The sequence below is a fragment of the Scyliorhinus torazame genome, chromosome 2 (genome assembly GCF_047496885.1).
Source record: "Scyliorhinus torazame isolate Kashiwa2021f chromosome 2, sScyTor2.1, whole genome shotgun sequence".
Classification (NCBI taxonomy): domain Eukaryota; kingdom Metazoa; phylum Chordata; class Chondrichthyes; order Carcharhiniformes; family Scyliorhinidae; genus Scyliorhinus; species Scyliorhinus torazame.
The window spans coordinates 336,630,079-336,648,762 of record NC_092708.1 but is presented as its reverse complement, the minus strand read 5'-3'; the positions used below and the strand labels follow the sequence as shown (position 1 = coordinate 336,648,762).

General features: G+C 39.3%; 1 protein-coding gene across 12 annotated transcripts in view; it reads left to right on the top strand.

Annotated features, from left to right (window-relative positions):
- mark3a (MAP/microtubule affinity-regulating kinase 3a) overlaps positions 1–17,239 on the top strand; it is a 274,076-nt gene extending 256,837 nt beyond the window's left edge. For 7 of the 12 annotated variants that reach the window (XM_072490253.1, XM_072490261.1, XM_072490271.1 and 4 more), the window contains 2 exons: positions 8,927–8,971; positions 15,707–17,239. In XM_072490253.1, the coding sequence (XP_072346354.1) occupies positions 8,927–8,971; positions 15,707–16,052 (391 nt within the window). In that variant the 3' untranslated portion in view covers positions 16,053–17,239. Of the gene's footprint in view, positions 1–4,396; positions 4,481–8,926; positions 8,972–15,706 lie in introns of all 12 variants that reach the window. The other 5 variants (XM_072490300.1, XM_072490326.1, XM_072490287.1 and 2 more) reach the window with 3 other exon arrangements.
- Positions 17,240–18,684: the final 1,445 nt, after the last annotated feature.

Here is an 18,684-nt window from a genome sequence, read left to right as displayed (position 1 = left end):
AAAATGAGATTTAAATTGCAAACTTTGGATGGTTCCAACTGGGTTAAACCAATAATTACCCAGAAAGATTAAAACCACTCCAAACTTCTGAGTTACTATTGTACAGATCCAGACCGACCAATAAAGAGATGAATATATTAAAAAGAGTTTAGGAAAGAGTAATGGGGGGCAGCATGGTGGCGCAGTGGGTTAGCCCTGCTGCCTCACAGCGCCGAGGTCCCAGGTTCGATCCCGGTTCAGGGTCACTGTCCGTGTGGAGTTTGCACATTCTCCCCGTGTTTGTGTGGGTTTCGCCCCCACAACCCAAACAATGTGCAGGGTAGGTGGATTGACCATGCTAAATTGCCCCTTAATTGGAAAAAATGAATTGGGTACTCTAAATTTATTTTTTAAAAGGAGAGAGTGATGGGGGTGATTCTGAAAACTATAACTCTAAATTTTGAAAGGATACACAAAAATACTTGCATTTCTATAGCATTTTTCACAGTTATCAGACCTCTCGGAGTTCCTTACAGCCATCTTTTGAGATATAGTCACCATCGTAATATGGGAAACACGACAAGCTAATATGCACACTGCAAGCTCCCACAAATAGCAATGTGATAATGATCACATTATCTGCCTTTTTTTTAATTGAAGGATGAATATCTTCAAAATAGTGCCATGGGATCTTTTACATCATCCAATAGGTAGATGAGGCCTTGGTTTAGCATCTCGTCCAAAAGACTGCACTTCTCCCTCTGTGCTGTGGTAGTGTGTCAGCTTTGATTTTTATGCTCAAGCCCCGGAGTTGGAATTGAACCTGGAACCTGGTGATTCAGAGACGAGAGTGATACCAACTAAGACACTGAAGAAGGGAAGAGTGCTTTATTTAATGCCTTTCACATGTTTAGGACATTCCAACATTCTTTGTAGAAGTGCAGTTGTTGTTGGAATTGTAAGCAAACCCCGTAGCAGATTTGTGCAAAGCAAGGTCTCCAAAACAATAAACGAGACAAATGATCAGTTAATCTGTGTAGGTGATAGCATTTGAGGACCTTTTGTTGGTAGGAATACCTCCTTTCCCCACCTGTCCTTCTTTGTATAGCACCATGATTCTTTATCTCTGCTTACATCGGTACAAAGAGCTTCAGTTTAATATATCATCTGAAAGAGAGCACTTACTTCATTGCAGCATCTTATTACTGTGCTGAACTGTCACCCTAAATTATGTGCTCCAATTCCTAGAGTAGGGCTGGAACTAGCAATTTGACCCCGAGGCAAAATTAATTGTTGCAAATAATAACTTTAGAGCAATTATGCAGATCTAGACTTTTGCATGTAAGTTAATCTAGCTACTAAGAAATAAACCCTGCAGTACTACCACAGGACTTTATTGGGCACTTGAAAACCACTGCAGGAAGCAGGTTGGCCATTAAATTCAGTTAAGAATTATATGTAAACTTCTGGCTGTAATTTGCTTTTAACAGTGATATGTGCAATTAAATATTTCAAATTATTAAAAGGGTTAGAATTCTGCCAATAGATTTGAAACAATTCTTGTGTTAAAGCATGTTTATTTTAGCCTTGTCCTTTTCTTTTCCATTGTTTTTGTTGAGCACACGGTCATAAAAATTCCTTGAATTTATATTATTTTTCATCCATTCTTTCCCCAACCCAATCAGCTGTTAACACTATCAAATATCCAGATTTGAGAGGGATTTACAGACCAGTCAGAGTTACATTTCCAAACACTTTTGATTTTAATGGAAGAGATATCCAGAATGATACGTTGCTCAAGTATTTGATGATATTTGTAAATTATTCAATCATTGCAAACTATTTCATTATCACTGACCAAAGGGAATACTGGAAGCTGCTTAGTTATCTGGTGAAGTAAGCTCACTAGCATTTTTCACAATTAAACATTGAGTGTTAGCTTTTCTTTCTGATTAAGGTACCAAAATCTTATGTAAATTATAGCTGATGACTAAACTCTTGTTCATGAGTACAAAGACTTCCTTGTATTCCTACCTCCTGTTAGAACATCACAGGTCACCTTCAAATTTTCAATAAGTTTATTAATTATGCTTCCTAAGACAACATTTTTTTTTCAAGTTCGGATTTGTTGAATTCTTTGTTTTTAAAATTAGTTTTCAAGGTTACTGATTTGGATTTTTAGAGCATATAATAACTTTTTTTTAAATCATAATAGAGCGAAACAATACATTTAAGAAGGACTACATTATTACACTACCATTTCACATCTAGCATATTTAGACTAAATTAATCAGTTGAAAATCTCTCCCTCCACTTAATGTGAGGATCCTAAGTGAAATAAGTTTAGCAATTTCACAACAATACTCAATTCCTGACTCAAAATAGCTAAATGTATCAAGTAGAAAAGTTGAAAATATTGGTATGATACATTGTTAAAAGATTTTGACAGGGGGGCTCAACCACGTACTCGATGATTGATCCGTGACAAAATGCTTGAAAATACATAGTGCACAAATAGGAAATCTACTGTTTTTGCTAGGATTTTCATCTTTCACTTTGGAAACACAATTCTTCTCTCGCTTCTTCCCTTACCCCTCGAAAACAAATCAGAGATTTGTTGAATTATTGTAATCTGTAGTTTGCAAATCTTTGCCAGCCCCCCCTTTCTGTTTCAAAAAGGTGTTTCCTTCTATTAATTATATATAGTACACTATACCTTGTCTTGTCAATTCCACAATAATTCCGTAGATTTTCCAATTTTTAAAAATAAACTTAGAGTACCCAATTCTTTTATTTTCCAATTAAGGGGCAATTTAGCATGGCCAATTAAGCTACCGTGCACATCTTTTTGGGTTGTGGAGGTGAGACCCACGCAGACACGGGGAGAATGTGCAAACTCCACCCGGGCATTGACCCGGGCCAGGATCGAACCCGGATCCTCGGCGCTGTGAGGCAGCAGTTCTAACCACTATGCCAAGGTTTTCCGCATTCTTGCTACAGGACCTTGAAAAAGTAAATCACATAAAATGACATGTCAGCAATTCTTAATATTAATAAAATATAACTAAGATGTCTGTACAGTTTGTTTGAATGACCTCGGACCACCTATCAACCTCCAAATCTGGATAATATCCTCTTTCAAAATGCCGCTTGCTGTTGCTTCTGACATTTATATTCAAGTGACAAATGACATTTTATACCTGTCTGTAAATCATTTCGACCGAATTCAAAGTCTAAATCATTACACCAAGAGCCACCATCCCAAAGAAAACACAATTTTAAATGCTTTATTTTTAAAATACCTAAATAGGGAAGATTGCTGGTGATAAAATTCATGAATGTAATTTATTAAAAGCATACATTGCAACACTTTTTCACACTATTGTTTGTGAGGAGTAATCCAGAGAATGGGTTCAAATTCTACCGTTGCAGTTTGAGAATATTAATTTGTTTTTTAAAAATGGGAAAAGGGCTGGTATTAATGAAAGTGACCAAACTGTCCTGTCACATTATCACAAAATCCAACTGGTTCACAAATGTCCTTTGCTTGGACACCAGCTATCCTTGCTGTTCTGGTCTATATTTAAATCCAGTTCCACACTAACGTGGTTGCCTTCTGAAATGGCCGAGCAAGCCACTTGTATAGACCAAATTGCTAAAAAGACAACCATTATCATCTCTGTGCAACTAAAGATGGGCAAGAAATGCTGAGCTTGTCAGCTACTCCCACATCTTGAGAATTTGGTTTTTTTTCAAGGAAGGAAAAATAAGTAACTTGTATTAAATAACACTTTTCATGTCCTCGAGATACTCCAAAGTGTTTCATGGCCTATTATCTTTATAAATGTAATAATTGTTATGTTGGCACATTCAGGAGCCATATTGCGCACAGCAATGCCCCACAAACAACAGTGAGGTAATTGACCAGTTAATCTGAGTTTTGGACACATTTGTTGCGCTCCCACCATTTCAAACGAGTGAGGCAGAGAGGTGGTATAAGTTCTGAGTGAAATAAGAAAGAGTGGAAAAGTAATAACACTCATAGAGGAGGGTGTAACTTGCAAAGTTATGAGGTTTTCTATGAAGATGAAAATAAAGGCTGTATCTTCACATCCAGCACTTGACAGACATTGCATACATGCTACCACAATATTTATCCTGAGATTCACTGTGAGTCAGTTGTATGGTTAATGCGGGTAGTATGACACTGCTGAGGAGGAATGTAGTTAAATAGCTGTGTGCATCTTTGGTCAGTGATGAGGAAGTTCAGTTCATTTAGTTTTTGTTCTAATTTTGTTCCAAGTTGCTTCAACCATAGGTAACAAAGTGGGATCATCAGCACACAATGTGCTAACTTCTGTCAGACTGATTGATCTATATGTGCAGTTTAATTCTCCAACATTTTTCCTCTTCTCAGGGTCACTATTGACCCATCAAAACGGCAGACTTCGAACAAATCAGTGCCCGCAAATACTCCTCAAGGATCAAAGACTGTTAGTAAGTCTTCAGCCTCTAAATCTTTCCTCCTCTTGACATTTATTTCTGAAATTCTTTTCTTACACACTTACAAAACCCTGTTTTATGTTTAGAATTCCTCTTCTCTTCCAGATCTCAGACCCAAAGGACTATTCCACTGTCTATAAATATAAATGTAGTTGTAAGTTACAGTTCTTCAGACACTGTGATTCATACAGAATTGTTTTGGACAGTGCTAAGAAATGTTTTAGATTATGTTAACAGTTAGATTTAATACATAATCAAGAAATTCTCAACTAAAAACCTTTTTTTTTTTAAATAACTGGCATTCTTTACTCACTGCTTGAGGATATGTTGAATGTTTCTCTTTTGAGAAACCATGGTTAGTTTCAACATGTTGCTTCATTGCACATTTTAAAGACTTTGATTAGTTCTGAATGCAGATTAAAGGGATAGGCATGTGTTAGGCTCTAACTGTAATAAGCTCAATACTGTTGAGCAATAAAATATGTTACATAATTATTAAACAAATGTTTCTGGAAGTATTGAACCGCAAATGTTAATTTAAGGAGTCTGTAGTTTTAGTTTATACGTACTTCTAACATGCACACAGTGCGAGGGAAGTCTGGCTTTTATTTTATATTTTGCATTGGAATGAAAAAATATAATTTTGTTTCATTGTACTGTAATATGTCAATTGACTTGAAGATTGTCAGCAAAACAAAGCAGCAATATTGTGCATAAAACAATTAGCTGTGTGAATCTAGATACAGGGACTTCAGTCTGTATGGCTCAGATTTGTTTTCTATTGGGATTCAGACTACCTAAATTCTCTGTGTTGTATTAACGGCTGTGTCATTGTGTTTACCCAGAAATATTATCATTAAAGGGATTGTTTCAGATATTAGACTGAATAGGTAGGATGTCCAGAAATTGATTGTAGTAACAGTGTTTTTTCTGTCTCTTAAATTGTTTTTGGAACCAAATCTAACGTTGAGCTGCTTGCAGATTTATTAAGCCTGTAGGGTTATCAGTAGTGAAGGCATTTTTATCTATGAGCCTGTGCCTTCATTACTATGTGTCCTTTATTAAATATGCAGATTAAACTACTTGAGAAACCTAGTGTTTAGTTCAACTTCCCACTAAACATTAGTGACAAATAGTGTTCATTTAAGATTAACCTTTAGCCACTGCTGCCTCACGGCGCCGAGGACCCGGGTTCGATCCCAGCCCCGGGTTACTGTCCGTGGGGAGTTTGCACGTTCTCCTCGTGTCTGCGTGGGTCTCACCCCCACAACCCAAAGATGTGCAGGGTAGGTGGATTGGCTAAATTGCCTGTTATTTGGGAAATAAAGATTAACCTTTAGCTTGTTGAAAATGCATGCAAATGCACAGTGGAAATTAACATGTAGCAAGTTGCCATTCAATCTGAAAGTCAAATTTCACTTCAAAAGGTTTTACACCATGATTTTCATAACTTCTTCCATCCATGGCTAATCAAAAATCTGATTACTGGAACTTCTTGTCAGCATGTTCCATCTTGACCTCCATAGCAAAGTTTTGTCTGTTGCTTTACTGATAGAAAAATTGATGAAGATGTTAAAGAACAGGGCCTGTCATTTCCCTTCAATCACAGATGGGAGAATTCCGGCTCCATTCTGTAAACCTGTTAACAGAGCCTCGGTGGCAAAGGCTTTGAATGGTATTCGATCCTGCATTGTTAATTTCAGATAAAGTAAGGATTTTGCCATTTGAAAAGGAATTTCAGTCCACCCAGGCATCTAATTATCAGCCTATTCATTTATTTGATAGCATATTACATTTGTGATGTCTGTGAGCATTCTGTACTGGTAGTGTATAGTTTAGTTCTGGTTAAATTTGAACTAGTTTTCCCAAATGTTTTATTTAGATTTTAATTTTATTAGGCTCCTAGTTAAGTGTAATCAGTCAAAAAACTTTAACCAAAGCACATAATTAAATAAAAATGATTAGACTTTTACAATTATTTTGTCTTTGGTTTTGGTAGCTGGTTGTATTTAATGTTAAGAATAAGTGTAACATTTTACGCTGGAAACAAATGTAAGAATTGCGCTTGGATGGAGAAAATTCTGTATGATAGGAGTAAACAAGTTGGTGCAAGTCTGCAGATCAGGTAGCAGGTTTGGATCAACATTTTCATTATAGAAAATCAAGTTTAAGAATGTGTCAGTTGTAAGCTGAATGTAACAAATTTGCCATAATTGTCTAATTCCAAGTGTATTATTGTGGTTTGCAGCAAGGTGTTATCTGAGAAGCATTGGGAGGATTATATTTCTTAATTTCTACTTTGAAATTTATAGCCACTGAAATCCCCATATCAAAGGAAGATTTGATGGTTGATTTTGGTGCCATTTTGATTCATTTGCATCTACACTGATTTTACATGAATTGTAATTGTGTTTAAAATAGAGGGAGAGGTTGGAAATATAAGAAGAAAGGTAGTATGAAGCACCATATGAGCTGTACATTACCTTGAAACCTGAGGCACCTTTTTAGAGAAATTAGTGTCTGAATAATTAGTTTGTTTGCATGAATTTTCAGCTTTGATTAAAACTGCTCGATTTCTGTGTTTTGCCTTTTATCTTTGTTGTTGATCGCCTTCAGTGAATTTCTAATGATATAGTTTTAAATTTTACAAATTATTTGTTTGCAGCGATGTTTATATGATTGGAAGCTGTAGAGCTATATGTTACTTCTGATGTGTCGACTTCCAAAATTGTGCTCAAAGGCAATACAATAGATTTCTACTACCCTAAATGGACACAAAATCTGTTAAAATTGTTTACAAATACAAAACACCAGAAGCAAAATTCAGTCTTGGGGTAAACCATAGTGCTTGTAACCTCTGTGATTCAACTCCAAACTCAGGATCCAAACCCATGTCCAAACTAGTACAGAGACTCTCACCCACTTTTAGCTCCATAACACTTCTGCCCCTGCTTTAGGCCATCTTTTGCTGAAATCCTCATCTCCGGTCTTTGTCACTGCCAGCCTCAAATACTCTAATGCTGCACTGGGTGGATTCCAATCTTCCACCCTCTATAAATGAGCTCCAGCCAATCTAAACATCTGCTACTCTTATCTTATTTCACACCAAGTCATCCTTGACCATTTTCCCTGTTCAGCATTGGCTCCCAGTCTTTGTGATCTCCTCCTTTCCTACCCTGGAACTTGGACATCTCTGTTTACAACCCACCTCCTTACCACATCACTGATAACCTCTTATTCCACTTCTGAAATTACCTCCCCCTCTACACTTCCATTAAGACCTGAAATAAGTTCTTGGAACCCCTCAACTTCTTCAGTTGAACTTACATTTTCTGATAAAAATATTATATAAATACAAGATGTTTGTAAATAAGCTACTAGATTTTTTTTTGGAGCATTGCTCACTGGTTTTATTTAAAGTTGAATTTTGGTTCAACCTACAGCTAGTTATTAATGCTCAAAATGTCATCACATCAAGTACAGCAAATCCCTGTTTTAAATCTCCCTGGTTTAAGTCCTTCTACGTTAATGTAATAGATATAATGTGCCATTATCTGCACTTAGCGCTGGGACTTCTGTTTAGCAGGTTTTCTACTGCAACTAACACAGCTTCAAATGACCTGAGCGGTTCCACTTTAGAGTGACCCCTCCCGTTCCCTGGCCCCTCCCGTTCCCTGGCCCCTTCCGTTCCCTAGGCCCCTCCCGTTCCCTAGGCCCCTCCTGTTCCCTAGGCCCCTCCCGTTCCCTAGGCCCCTCCCGTTCCCTGGCCCCTCGAGCTCGGGAAAGGGAAGCAGCAAGTGGGAGAGGCAGCGAGCAGGGGGTTGATATGCGAGGGGCATATCAGGAGATAAATACTGTTGAAAAAGTTAGCATATTTTATATTTTCAAAATTATTCGAATATAGGAATTCAAGGATGTACATAATATTTTCATGTTTATTTCTGACGAGAAAGGTCCTACAGAACCTAACTACAGGCAGCTTTTATATTGTAATGGGAAAATTTTATTTGCTTAACATTGCAGACTGCAGGAATGCAACTGTAATGCTAAGCGCAAAATTATGATGCAAATGTTTTGAGGTCAACATCCTCAACATTTTTGTGATTACTTTTTTACCACCTTCCCTGCAAAGCACAAACATATTAACTTCCTCCTCATATCACGCAATATGTTTATAGAAAGCTGTTCAGAAGGTTTTTATTCCAAGTGGCCTCTGCTATATTTGAGTATCATAAATAAATTACAAAATGAAATTTTTACAAAGGTGTCCATGTTCAAAGAGTGATTTCTTTTTTTCTGCCAGTTGTAAGAAAATGAATGTTTTCTGTCTGCATCATACTTACGACTCTTTGGTTAGTCCTTGTCTGTAACAGCCTACATAACACAAGCTTAAGAATTTTCTTCTTTCTTTACTCACTTGTGCTTTCGGATTGCTTTCATTGAGGGTCCCAACTGAACCTGAGAGAAACGGGAGATTTGAGGGCTCAAGGTGAGAATGTGTATATATTTAGTAAATGTGCCTCCGTACAACCAAATATTAGCCTGCTAAAAATACCTGAAACTTGGTTGCTGGCAAATACAATTTCAGGAAATGTTGATACTTCCTTTGATAAAATTGTTGAAATTTTCATTGACATTTAGTATGAGTAATATATAATATTATAAGTATAACACAGAGGTTTTAAAAGAAAGCCATCACTGTTATAATTCTACAAGTTAAAGACCAGTGGAAGAATGAACTCTATTTGTAGGTCTTAAATACTTTGTCACTGTTAATTCAGGGCAATTTGAATAAAGATTGCAACCCAAAATTTGTGTCCCTTTTTAGCATTTAGGACCTAGATTCAAATTCACTCCAGATTGATCAGTAAAAGTTGTTTCCATCACATTGCTGCCAGGGGTCCGACCATCAAATTACCCAATTCCAAATGGAAGAGGCTCACTGGGCCAATATGCTAAAAGGCAAATGGAAATGTTTCAATAATGAAAGTAGTGTTTGGCCTTCTGAGAGTGAAGTTCTAAAAACTAGTGTTTAAACTAAGAAAGGGGAACTGAATTCTAGAGCTAACCCATGCCATACCATACCTGGGAATACGATGCTAACTATAGGCGTCCAAAAAGGGAAAGTATTTCATTTAAAATCCTTCACCCTGGTGCCTTTTTAAAAAGCTAGTGCATAAGTAAGATCATTGCAACAAAAGGAACAGTACCCCCGCAATATATGTTCTAAAATCTGCGTGCGGGAAGTAGATTAAATTTGCTCTGAAAAGGAAACATGAGGTGAAATAACTGCATATTGGCCCATAAAGACCGACACTAAGCATTTGGCAAACCACACGTCGCGTAAGTGGCACAGGGCTTACATGTTTAGAATATCAAACTGACTGGCCTAGCCTAACAGTAGATCCTTCAGTCATACTGATGGTGATTGTTTACTAAATATTTTCTGAAGAAACTACCTGGAAGTTGGACTTGAACATGCAGTCAGTCATGTATCCACAATTCTGTGCATGCCTTAATTAAACTGCAGAAAAGAAGCAGGCACTTGCAATGCAAGTTCGTGCTGTGGACACTTAAGATGTTGGCAAAACACACTTTCAGTAATAAATTGTGCTGCTCAGTGCTGTTTTGGAAGCGGTGTGAGCTACTTGCTGGAGGACCAAACGCATGATTTTGAGTTGTCTGATCACCAACTAGTGATCCTTCTTGGGAATCTTCTCTGGTAAATTTAATAGCCAATATCTGAAGCAGCCTGGTCAACCTTGTTCCATGACCGTGATAGTGAGTGACTAGCAAACCTAGATCATCAATGGCACCTGGAGAGGTGGATTTGCACAGGCATCTGAGGCACTTTGCACTCAGCTCCATTTAATTCTGCAAACTGGAACTCTAACGGAGTAAGCTAAATGAACAGTGGGAAGTCTACCAGTACTCTGCAAGCAAGTCTACTTGTGACAATTTTAGCCAGTTAGACTCTTGATAGCACCATCTTATTCATCAGTCTTTTAACCTTTGGTAAATTGGAGTGAGTCCCTACAAAATATGAGAGCGCATAATTTAAGTGACAGCTCTACCTTTGTGGATTTCTCAATCATTTGATTAGGAAACTCTTCAATGTGGCTATGGTTTCTTTGCATGTTGGATGCCTGGCTGATCAAAAAGTTGTTTTGGATCTCGATTATCAAGTTTTTTTTTTTAAATCTGAACTTTATTTTACTGTTATTTGGATCTTAATAATGCAACTGTTTCGCAACATCTAACCTGCTTGTTTTTGTTTGAATATGTTTTATATGTACCTTTGAACACATAGCTCCACCTTATGGTACAGCAGATTAATCGATTGAGCACCAGATCAACACCATTTTTTAGTTTTAAAAATGTATTTATGAATAGTGAACTAGATTTTTAAAGTAATAAATATTTGGAAGGATTAGTTGTTAGATGTTGAAAATTACAGTTCAACTGATACAGTGCTGCATTCAATCATTATTTTAGTGTATATATCTTAGATTTTAAAAGAAAGTTACATTTAACACTGATGTTGTACCACATATGCAAGATGGAAATGAGCATCTGTAGATTGCAGTATGTAGTTTGCTGCACTTTGCTACGCCTTACCTTCTCACGAGAAGTTCCACACCTGTGTATTTCTACAGTGTTCAGCTCTTCAGGTAGCTCATTTTTAATATTAGGGGATACAAACAACATTCACTTCCCCCAGGAAAATCATACCAGGCTAAGTTTTATTAAAGTTCCCAGTTACAAAGTTTTATTAAAGTTCCCAGTGTTACAAAACGCTGATTTTTTTTTTAAAAACTTCATATTGTACTGTACTTTGAATTCATGATGCAGAGCATAAGCAGTGAGAGACAGCTTCTGAAAGTGCTCTCACACCACTTAACTGCTGTGCACTCATGGACTCACTCATGAACTCTAGAAGTTTTAGCATTGGGCAGAGGTAATTATTCAGTCCTGAGGAAAGGGTTGGTCCAAGTAGACTGGGCACAAGTAATTGAGAGTAGGACAGTTGAGGAACAATGGGGGTTGTTCAGGGAGATATTAAATACCTCTCAATTAAAGTATATTTCTGAGAGGAAGAGGAATTGTAAAAGGGAGGAAAATGCTCCATGGCTAAAATGGAAAGTCAAAGAGGACAAAAAGGCAAAAACTATGGCATACCATACTGCAAAAGCTAGTGGTGAGCTGGAGGATTGGGAGAACTTTAAGGTTCAGCAAAAGGCTACTAAAAATAAAATTAAAAGAGCTGAGATGAACCACAAAAGGAAATTAGAAACAAACATAAAACACTGTTATCAAAAGCTCCTGTAAGTATATAAAGAGGAAGAGAATAGCTAAAGTAAATGTTGGCTCTTTAGAGGACATCACTGGTGAGGTAATAATGAGAAACACATAACTGAGGCACTGAACCAATATTTTTCCTCTGTCTTCAGGGTAGAGGATATTAAAGGTTTTCCAAAAACTGCAGTTAATGCAGAGGAATTTGGTGCAATAGCCATCAATGGGGAGAAAATATCGAATAAACTAATGGGATTAAAGGCTGATAAGTTGCTGGGACCTGATGGCCTGCATCCTAGGGTATTAAAGGAGGTGGAAGCAGAGATAGTGGTTACATTGTTATGATATTTCAAAATTCCCTGGATTCTGGAAAAGTCCCGGTGGATTGGAAACACGCTAATGTGACGCCCCTATTCAAAATAGGAGAGAGACCAAAAGTAGGAAACTATAGATCAGTTAGCTTGACCTCTGTGATGCTGGAATCAATCATTAAGGAGGAGAAAACTGAACATTTGAAAAGAGCAAGCTCATTACACCATTGTCAGTATGGTTTTATGAGGGGTAAGTAATGGTTGACAAACTTGCTTGGGTCTTTGAGGATGTAGCCAAGAGGAACCTGTGGATGTGGTATACCTAGACTTCCAGAAGGTGTTTGACAAGGTGCCGCAATAAAGTCTGATCCAGAAGGTGAGATCGCAGGGGATTGGGGGAAGTGTACTTGATTGGATTGAGGATTAGTTGACTGACGGAAAGCAGAGAGTCAGGATAAATTGGTCCTTCTCTAGCAGGATCAGTCCTCGGACTGCAGCTGTTTACAGTCTATATAAATGATCTGCAAGCAGGGACAAAGTGTAACATAGCAAAATCTACAGATGATACTAAAATAGGTGGGAAAGCAGGCGGTGAAGAGGAGTTAAAGATTTAGACAGGCTAGGAGAATGGGCCAAAATTTGTCAGGTGGAGTTGAATGCATATAAGTGTGAGGTTATCCATTTTGGCCAAAAAAATAGAAAGGCAAATTATTATCTAAATGGAAAGCAGATTCAAAATGCGTCTGCGCAGAGGGATCTGGGTGTCTTTGTTCATGAATCGCAGAAAGTCTGTATGCAGGTACAGCATGTAATCAAAAAGGCAAATGGTATGTTAGCGTTTATTGCAAAAGGACTGGGGTATAAAAGTAGAGAAGTGTTATTGCAATTGTATAGGGTTGATGAGACCACATCTGGAGTATTGTGTCCAATTTTGGTCTCCTTATTTGAGGAAGGATGTGGTAGCATTAGAGGCAGTTCAGATGAGGTTCACCAGATTGATTCCGGGGATGAAAGAAGAGATTGAACAGTTTGGGCTTATACTCGCTAGAGTTTAGAAGGATAAGAGGGGATCTGATCGAGCTATATAAAATACTAAGAGGGATGGATAAAGTAAATGTTGGGGCAACCTAGAATGAGAGGCCATAGATATAGATTTGAGAGGCTGTTGCTTGAAAACTGAGATGAGGAGGAACTGCTTGCAGAGGGTGGTAAATGTGTGGAACTCGCTTCCTCGTAGTGCAGTGGAGTCTGAATCATTAAATGGTTTCAAGAAGGAGATAGATATAGTTTTGATTTTAAAAATGGGTTAAAGGGATATGGGGAGGGACTTCTGGTGACGGCGGGAGGCGGCCGCACAATGGAGGTCTCCCGTTCGGGAACGGCATTTTCGGGGCTTTAAGCCCGGTCCCAGGGTCCACGGAGGCGGCAAAAGCAAGAAGAAACAGTGAAGGCACAGTGAAGAAAAATGTCGAGGGTAAGCAAAAAATCGTCCGTAAAGAAAACAGCTGCAGGTCCGTCGGGGAGTGGAAAGGTCACCACGGGGTCACCAAGGAAAACGGAGGCTGGAGCACCAGGGGAAGCCGCATTGCTTACGGCTGAAGAAATAACTAAGGTGATGGCTGCAGAATTCGAAAGGCAGTTTACAAGATACATGGAGACAATGAAGAAGGAGTTGAGAGAGGTTTTGAGTGCGCTGGTGGAGGAGGCGATTTCCCCGGTGATGACGGCGGTGGCGAGCGCAGTGGCGGAGGTGCGAGAGCAAGGGGAGGCGCTGAAGGAAGTGGAGGAGATGTTATTGCAGCACGGTGATCAACTTGCCTCGATGGGGAAGGAGATGCGGAAGGTGATGGACATTAACAAGGATCTGCGAGGAAAAATGGAAGACCTGGAAAACAGATCCAGGCGACAGAATTTGAGGATTGTGGGGCTGCCCGAAGGAATTGAAGGACCGAGGCCGATTGAGTATTTTGCCGCGATGCTGGCGAAACTATTGGGGGAGGGGGAGGATCCCTCCCGATATGAACTGGATCGGGCTCATCGGTCATGGAGGCCTGTACCAATGGCAAGTGAGCCGCCAAGGGTAGTGACTGTGTGCTTCCGTAGGTACAGTGTGAAGGAGAAGGTCCTGAGCTGGGCCAAGCAGAAGTGGGTGGTGCAGTGGGCTGGAGCTGGTATACGTGTATACCAGGACTTTACGGTGGAGCTGGCGAGGAGGCGGGCTGCCTTCAACCGGGTGAAGAGGGCACTGTACATTAGCAAGGTGCAGTGCGGCATTGTATATCCAGCGAAGCTGAGGGTGACTTACAAGCTCAGGGACTTTTATTTTGGAACGGCGGAAGCAGCGGAGGAGTTGGGAAGGCAGAAGGACTGTGGCAGAACTGGGAAATTGAGAAATGGCCATGTGCCGATGTGACCTCCTGACTGACTGACTATTTTCTTCTTTGTTTCACTGCGTGCGGGTGGTCGGACTAAAGGAGCCAATGTATATATTTGGACAAGGGAAGTGATGGGACTTTCACTCGAAATGAGGGCTCTGGGGTGTCGGTGGATATGCGGGGTTTGTGTGCTAAAAGGGGATTTCTGGGCTTTCATATGGCCGGGAAAGGGACCCGGGCGGGGGCCTCCACGCTGGCCGGTTTAAGCCGGCCAGTGAACGGGAGTGAGGTGAGGGGAGGGGCTGCGGCCATCGGAGCCTGGCAGAACAGGGTCCGAGTGGTCTAGCCGGGGTGGAAAGGTGGGGGAAAAGGAACCGAGGTTGGGGGGAGGAGTTTTACAAGAGGCAGTGGACGGGAGGAGTTGGAGACTGCGGGGGGCAGGGGGGGGGGGGGGGGTGTACAACTCTTGGGTATCATGTACGGTACTCTTTCAGAGGTTGGATGGCGTTGAGTGTAGAAGGGGGAGGGGGAGTGGACTCTATAGGTCAATGGTGACCATGGGCGGTCCCGGACTCCTTTTTCTTTTTCTCTTTTATTTTTTGTTTCCACCGTGGGAGGGTTTATTTTATTGGATGCATATATTGACAGGTGGGTCGTTGTTTGGGGTGGTGGGACGATGGGATCGTTGGTATTGTTAAGGGGATTGATTTTGTATTTGTTACCGTTTACTCTTTGTGGGTGGGGTGTAAATTTTGAAGGAAAATGTGAAAATGGAGAATAAAAACATTTTTTTAAAAAGGGGGATATGGGGAACAGGCAGGGAGGTGGATTTGAGACCAGGAAGAGATCAGCCGTGATCTGATTAAATGGCAAAGCAGGTTCAAAGGGCTGAATTGCCTACTTCTGCTCCTAATTCAGATGTTCCTATGTATACTACTACTTTGACATTGATACTCATCGAAAATCTTTTTGCAACGGCAACCTTGTAAATTATGTAACAATGCAAATCTTGATACAAATAGTTTGTTTTCATATTTTTAGATGAGAATAATATTTTCAAATTAGTTATGAAAATTGTGCAGCGCTTGAGAAACTAACTCTAATACGTAGTTAGCTAGTATTTGGTGCATTGCTTGTTGACAGTTTGTGTGTATTTATAAAATAGAGGAAAGGAGTAGAAGCAGCACAATGTAGTTCTGTGTTCTAATGTGTTTAATTCCCCAATTTCTTTGTCTTCTGCAGTCGCAATGTATCTGGGGATCAAAAAGACGAAATCAAGGAAGCAAAGCCCCGTTCACTCCGATTTACCTGGAGTATGAAAACAACCAGCTCCATGGATCCCAATGACATGATGAGGGAGATCCGAAAGGTTCTTGATGCAAACAATTGTGATTATGAACAGCGTGAGCGTTTCTTGCTCTTCTGTGTCCATGGCGATGGGCATGCAGAAAACCTTGTCCAATGGGAGATGGAGGTCTGCAAACTGCCAAGACTGTCACTTAATGGAGTTCGTTTTAAGCGAATATCAGGAACATCCATAGCTTTTAAAAACATTGCTTCCAAAATTGCCAATGAATTAAGGCTGTAAAATATGGTTAAGCTATAGTTTCTTAAGCAGCATTTCATCAGTGTTTTTTTCTGAACACTGGTGGAACTTTATTGAGAAAATGTATAGGATAATGCTTATGCAATAATTTCTCGCAATTTCAGATCATGGTATTGTAAAAACAAAATTCACAAGCTGCTGAGGGGATGGGGAAGTTGATCAAAGAATAGATTTTCTTTTTTTTTTTAAGTGCACTACAGCAGTCAGTATCCAACTCCCTGAACAGCTTGCCCCTTCATCTGAGCTACTTCAAACATTTGTAATTGGCTCAGAGTCAGTTCCTTGCGGAACAAACTGAAAATTATCCATCCTGTGTAAGTATGATCCCTGTATTTTAAAAAAAAAACCTGTTCCAATAAAATGCTGTTGAATGGGAGACATGGGGATGCTCCTGTGCTTTCAAACCTGTATATCTTCCACTGTTAGTACTGATTCAGGTGCTTAGCTTTTCAAAGACGATGAATTGTAAGAAGCAAATAAACTCATTTTCCATCAGTTGTGTTTAATGGCCTTCAGACAGTGGAAGGTGTGTACCTATGGGCTAGTTGTAAAACATATTATAAAACAAGAAGTTCTGCTAATGAAAGAAAATTTTCAGCTGTATTTAGGCCTGTGATGATATAAATTACCTGTGTTAAGCCAAGGGTGCTGTGATTTGGAAATGATTTAAGTACTGTAGATCACAGATGCGAAACCACACTTAGGATTTCTCTATTGTAGAAAATATCACCATCTAAGACTGTTCCTTAATCAATTAGGGCATAAAATTATATGTTTATTGTTTTGGTTTCTTTACAGTAAAGCTTAGATTGGAAACCGTTTTGTTCGGCCGTACTTTATTTAGCTGTAACTATTGTTAATACAGAATACAGTCTGTCCTGCACACATACTAGCTGAGTAAAAATGTTTGAGTCTGTAATTTAACAATTGGGCACGATGGGACATTATTCATTTAAGTATGCGATTTTTGTTTTGTTTTTCAAACTATCAGCACTGTCCTTTAGAATGTAAATAATGTAACTTAGTTTGCGGGCAGTATCATACTGTTATACAGTTTGTTTTTTCATTTTTTTAATGGTCTGTAATGAGCCGGGAGTTACAAAATCAATGTAAGTTGTCAACATTTAAGGTTCACAATTCTTCATTAAAGGAAAAGAAACTAAAATGTATTTCTGCAATGTCACATATCAATTTACTCACTTCAAAATATGCATGTAAGTATGCACACAAATATGACCTCTAAATCAGTATTTTAGCTGTATAAATGTTATCCCTTTTCCCCACTTTTTTTCACACATTACTAACTAGCCCACTAGCAACAGAAACAAAGGATAATACCCATAAAATGACATGAATCTAAACTGATGAAATGGAAGATCAATTATCTTTATTTCAGTTTTTTCACTCATTTTGGAAACCCTTTGTTTTTCAAACAGTATAAAATAAATTCTTCCAGACATATAAAAAGCACACTGTACTTCCACAAATATTTTTGTAGTAAGATCACCTCTTCTTTAGTTTTATGGTATAGTTCTAAAAATACAGCTCAGTTCTTTTTCTCAATTCTGTAATAGTAGTAACTTAGTACAGAGTTTTCCTGTGGAATTATACAGTTGTAATACTTTTATTTTCTCACAGCTGAAAATCATTGCAGCTAGTCCTGAAATTCTGTGGTGATTTGGATCATATTTTTCTAATTGCGTAGTGGAGTGCAACCAGCTCAAACAAGATCCATCAGAACAGAAATGAATGTTCTCACTTGACAACGGCCACATATGTCTCATCATCATCCTGCAGGAAATTACCTCTTGACTTGTATCCAGTACAAAAAACTGAGGAAGGGAAGACTCCGAGATGGACCAGGTGAAGGAGAGAGTAAGATGGAAATTGGAAACTAAGCGAATGAAATTTTGCTGTTCACAGCGAGAGCAGTTGGTGGCACCAATATAGACGTTGGTGTATAAATGAGATGGGGCCTGTGTAGAACTGGAATAATGAATGTTCCAACAATGAATGTTGCAACATGTTTCACAAAATGAAAGGCATAACCGGTCCCTATGCAAGAACCTACAGTAACATTTTTTATTTGGAGGAAGTGAGTGGAGTTGAAGGAGATGTTGTTCAGAGTGAAAACAAGCTCAGCCAGGCGGAAGGTGATAGTGGATAGGGATTAATTGAGCTTCTATTTTATGAAGTAGGCAACTCCAATCTTGATGGGGATAAACGTGTAGAGTCCATAAATGAGAATCATAGAAATTACAGTACAGAAGGAGGCCATTTGGCCCATCGAGTCTGCACCGGCCCTTGGAAAGAGCACCCCACTTAAGCCCACGCCTCCACCCTATCCCCGTAACCCCACCTAACATTTTTGGACACTAAGGGGAGTTTATCATGGCCAATCCACCTAACCTGCACATCTTTGGACTGTGGAAGGAAACCGGAGCACCCGGAGGAAACCCACACAGACACAGGGAGAACGTGCAGACTCCACACAGACAGTGACCCATGCCGGGAATAGAACCTGGGACCCTGGAGCTGTGAAGCAACTGTGCTAACCACTGTGCTACCATGCTGCCCCCCCCCCCCTCCCCCAAATGAGGTGGTTAAGACCAGG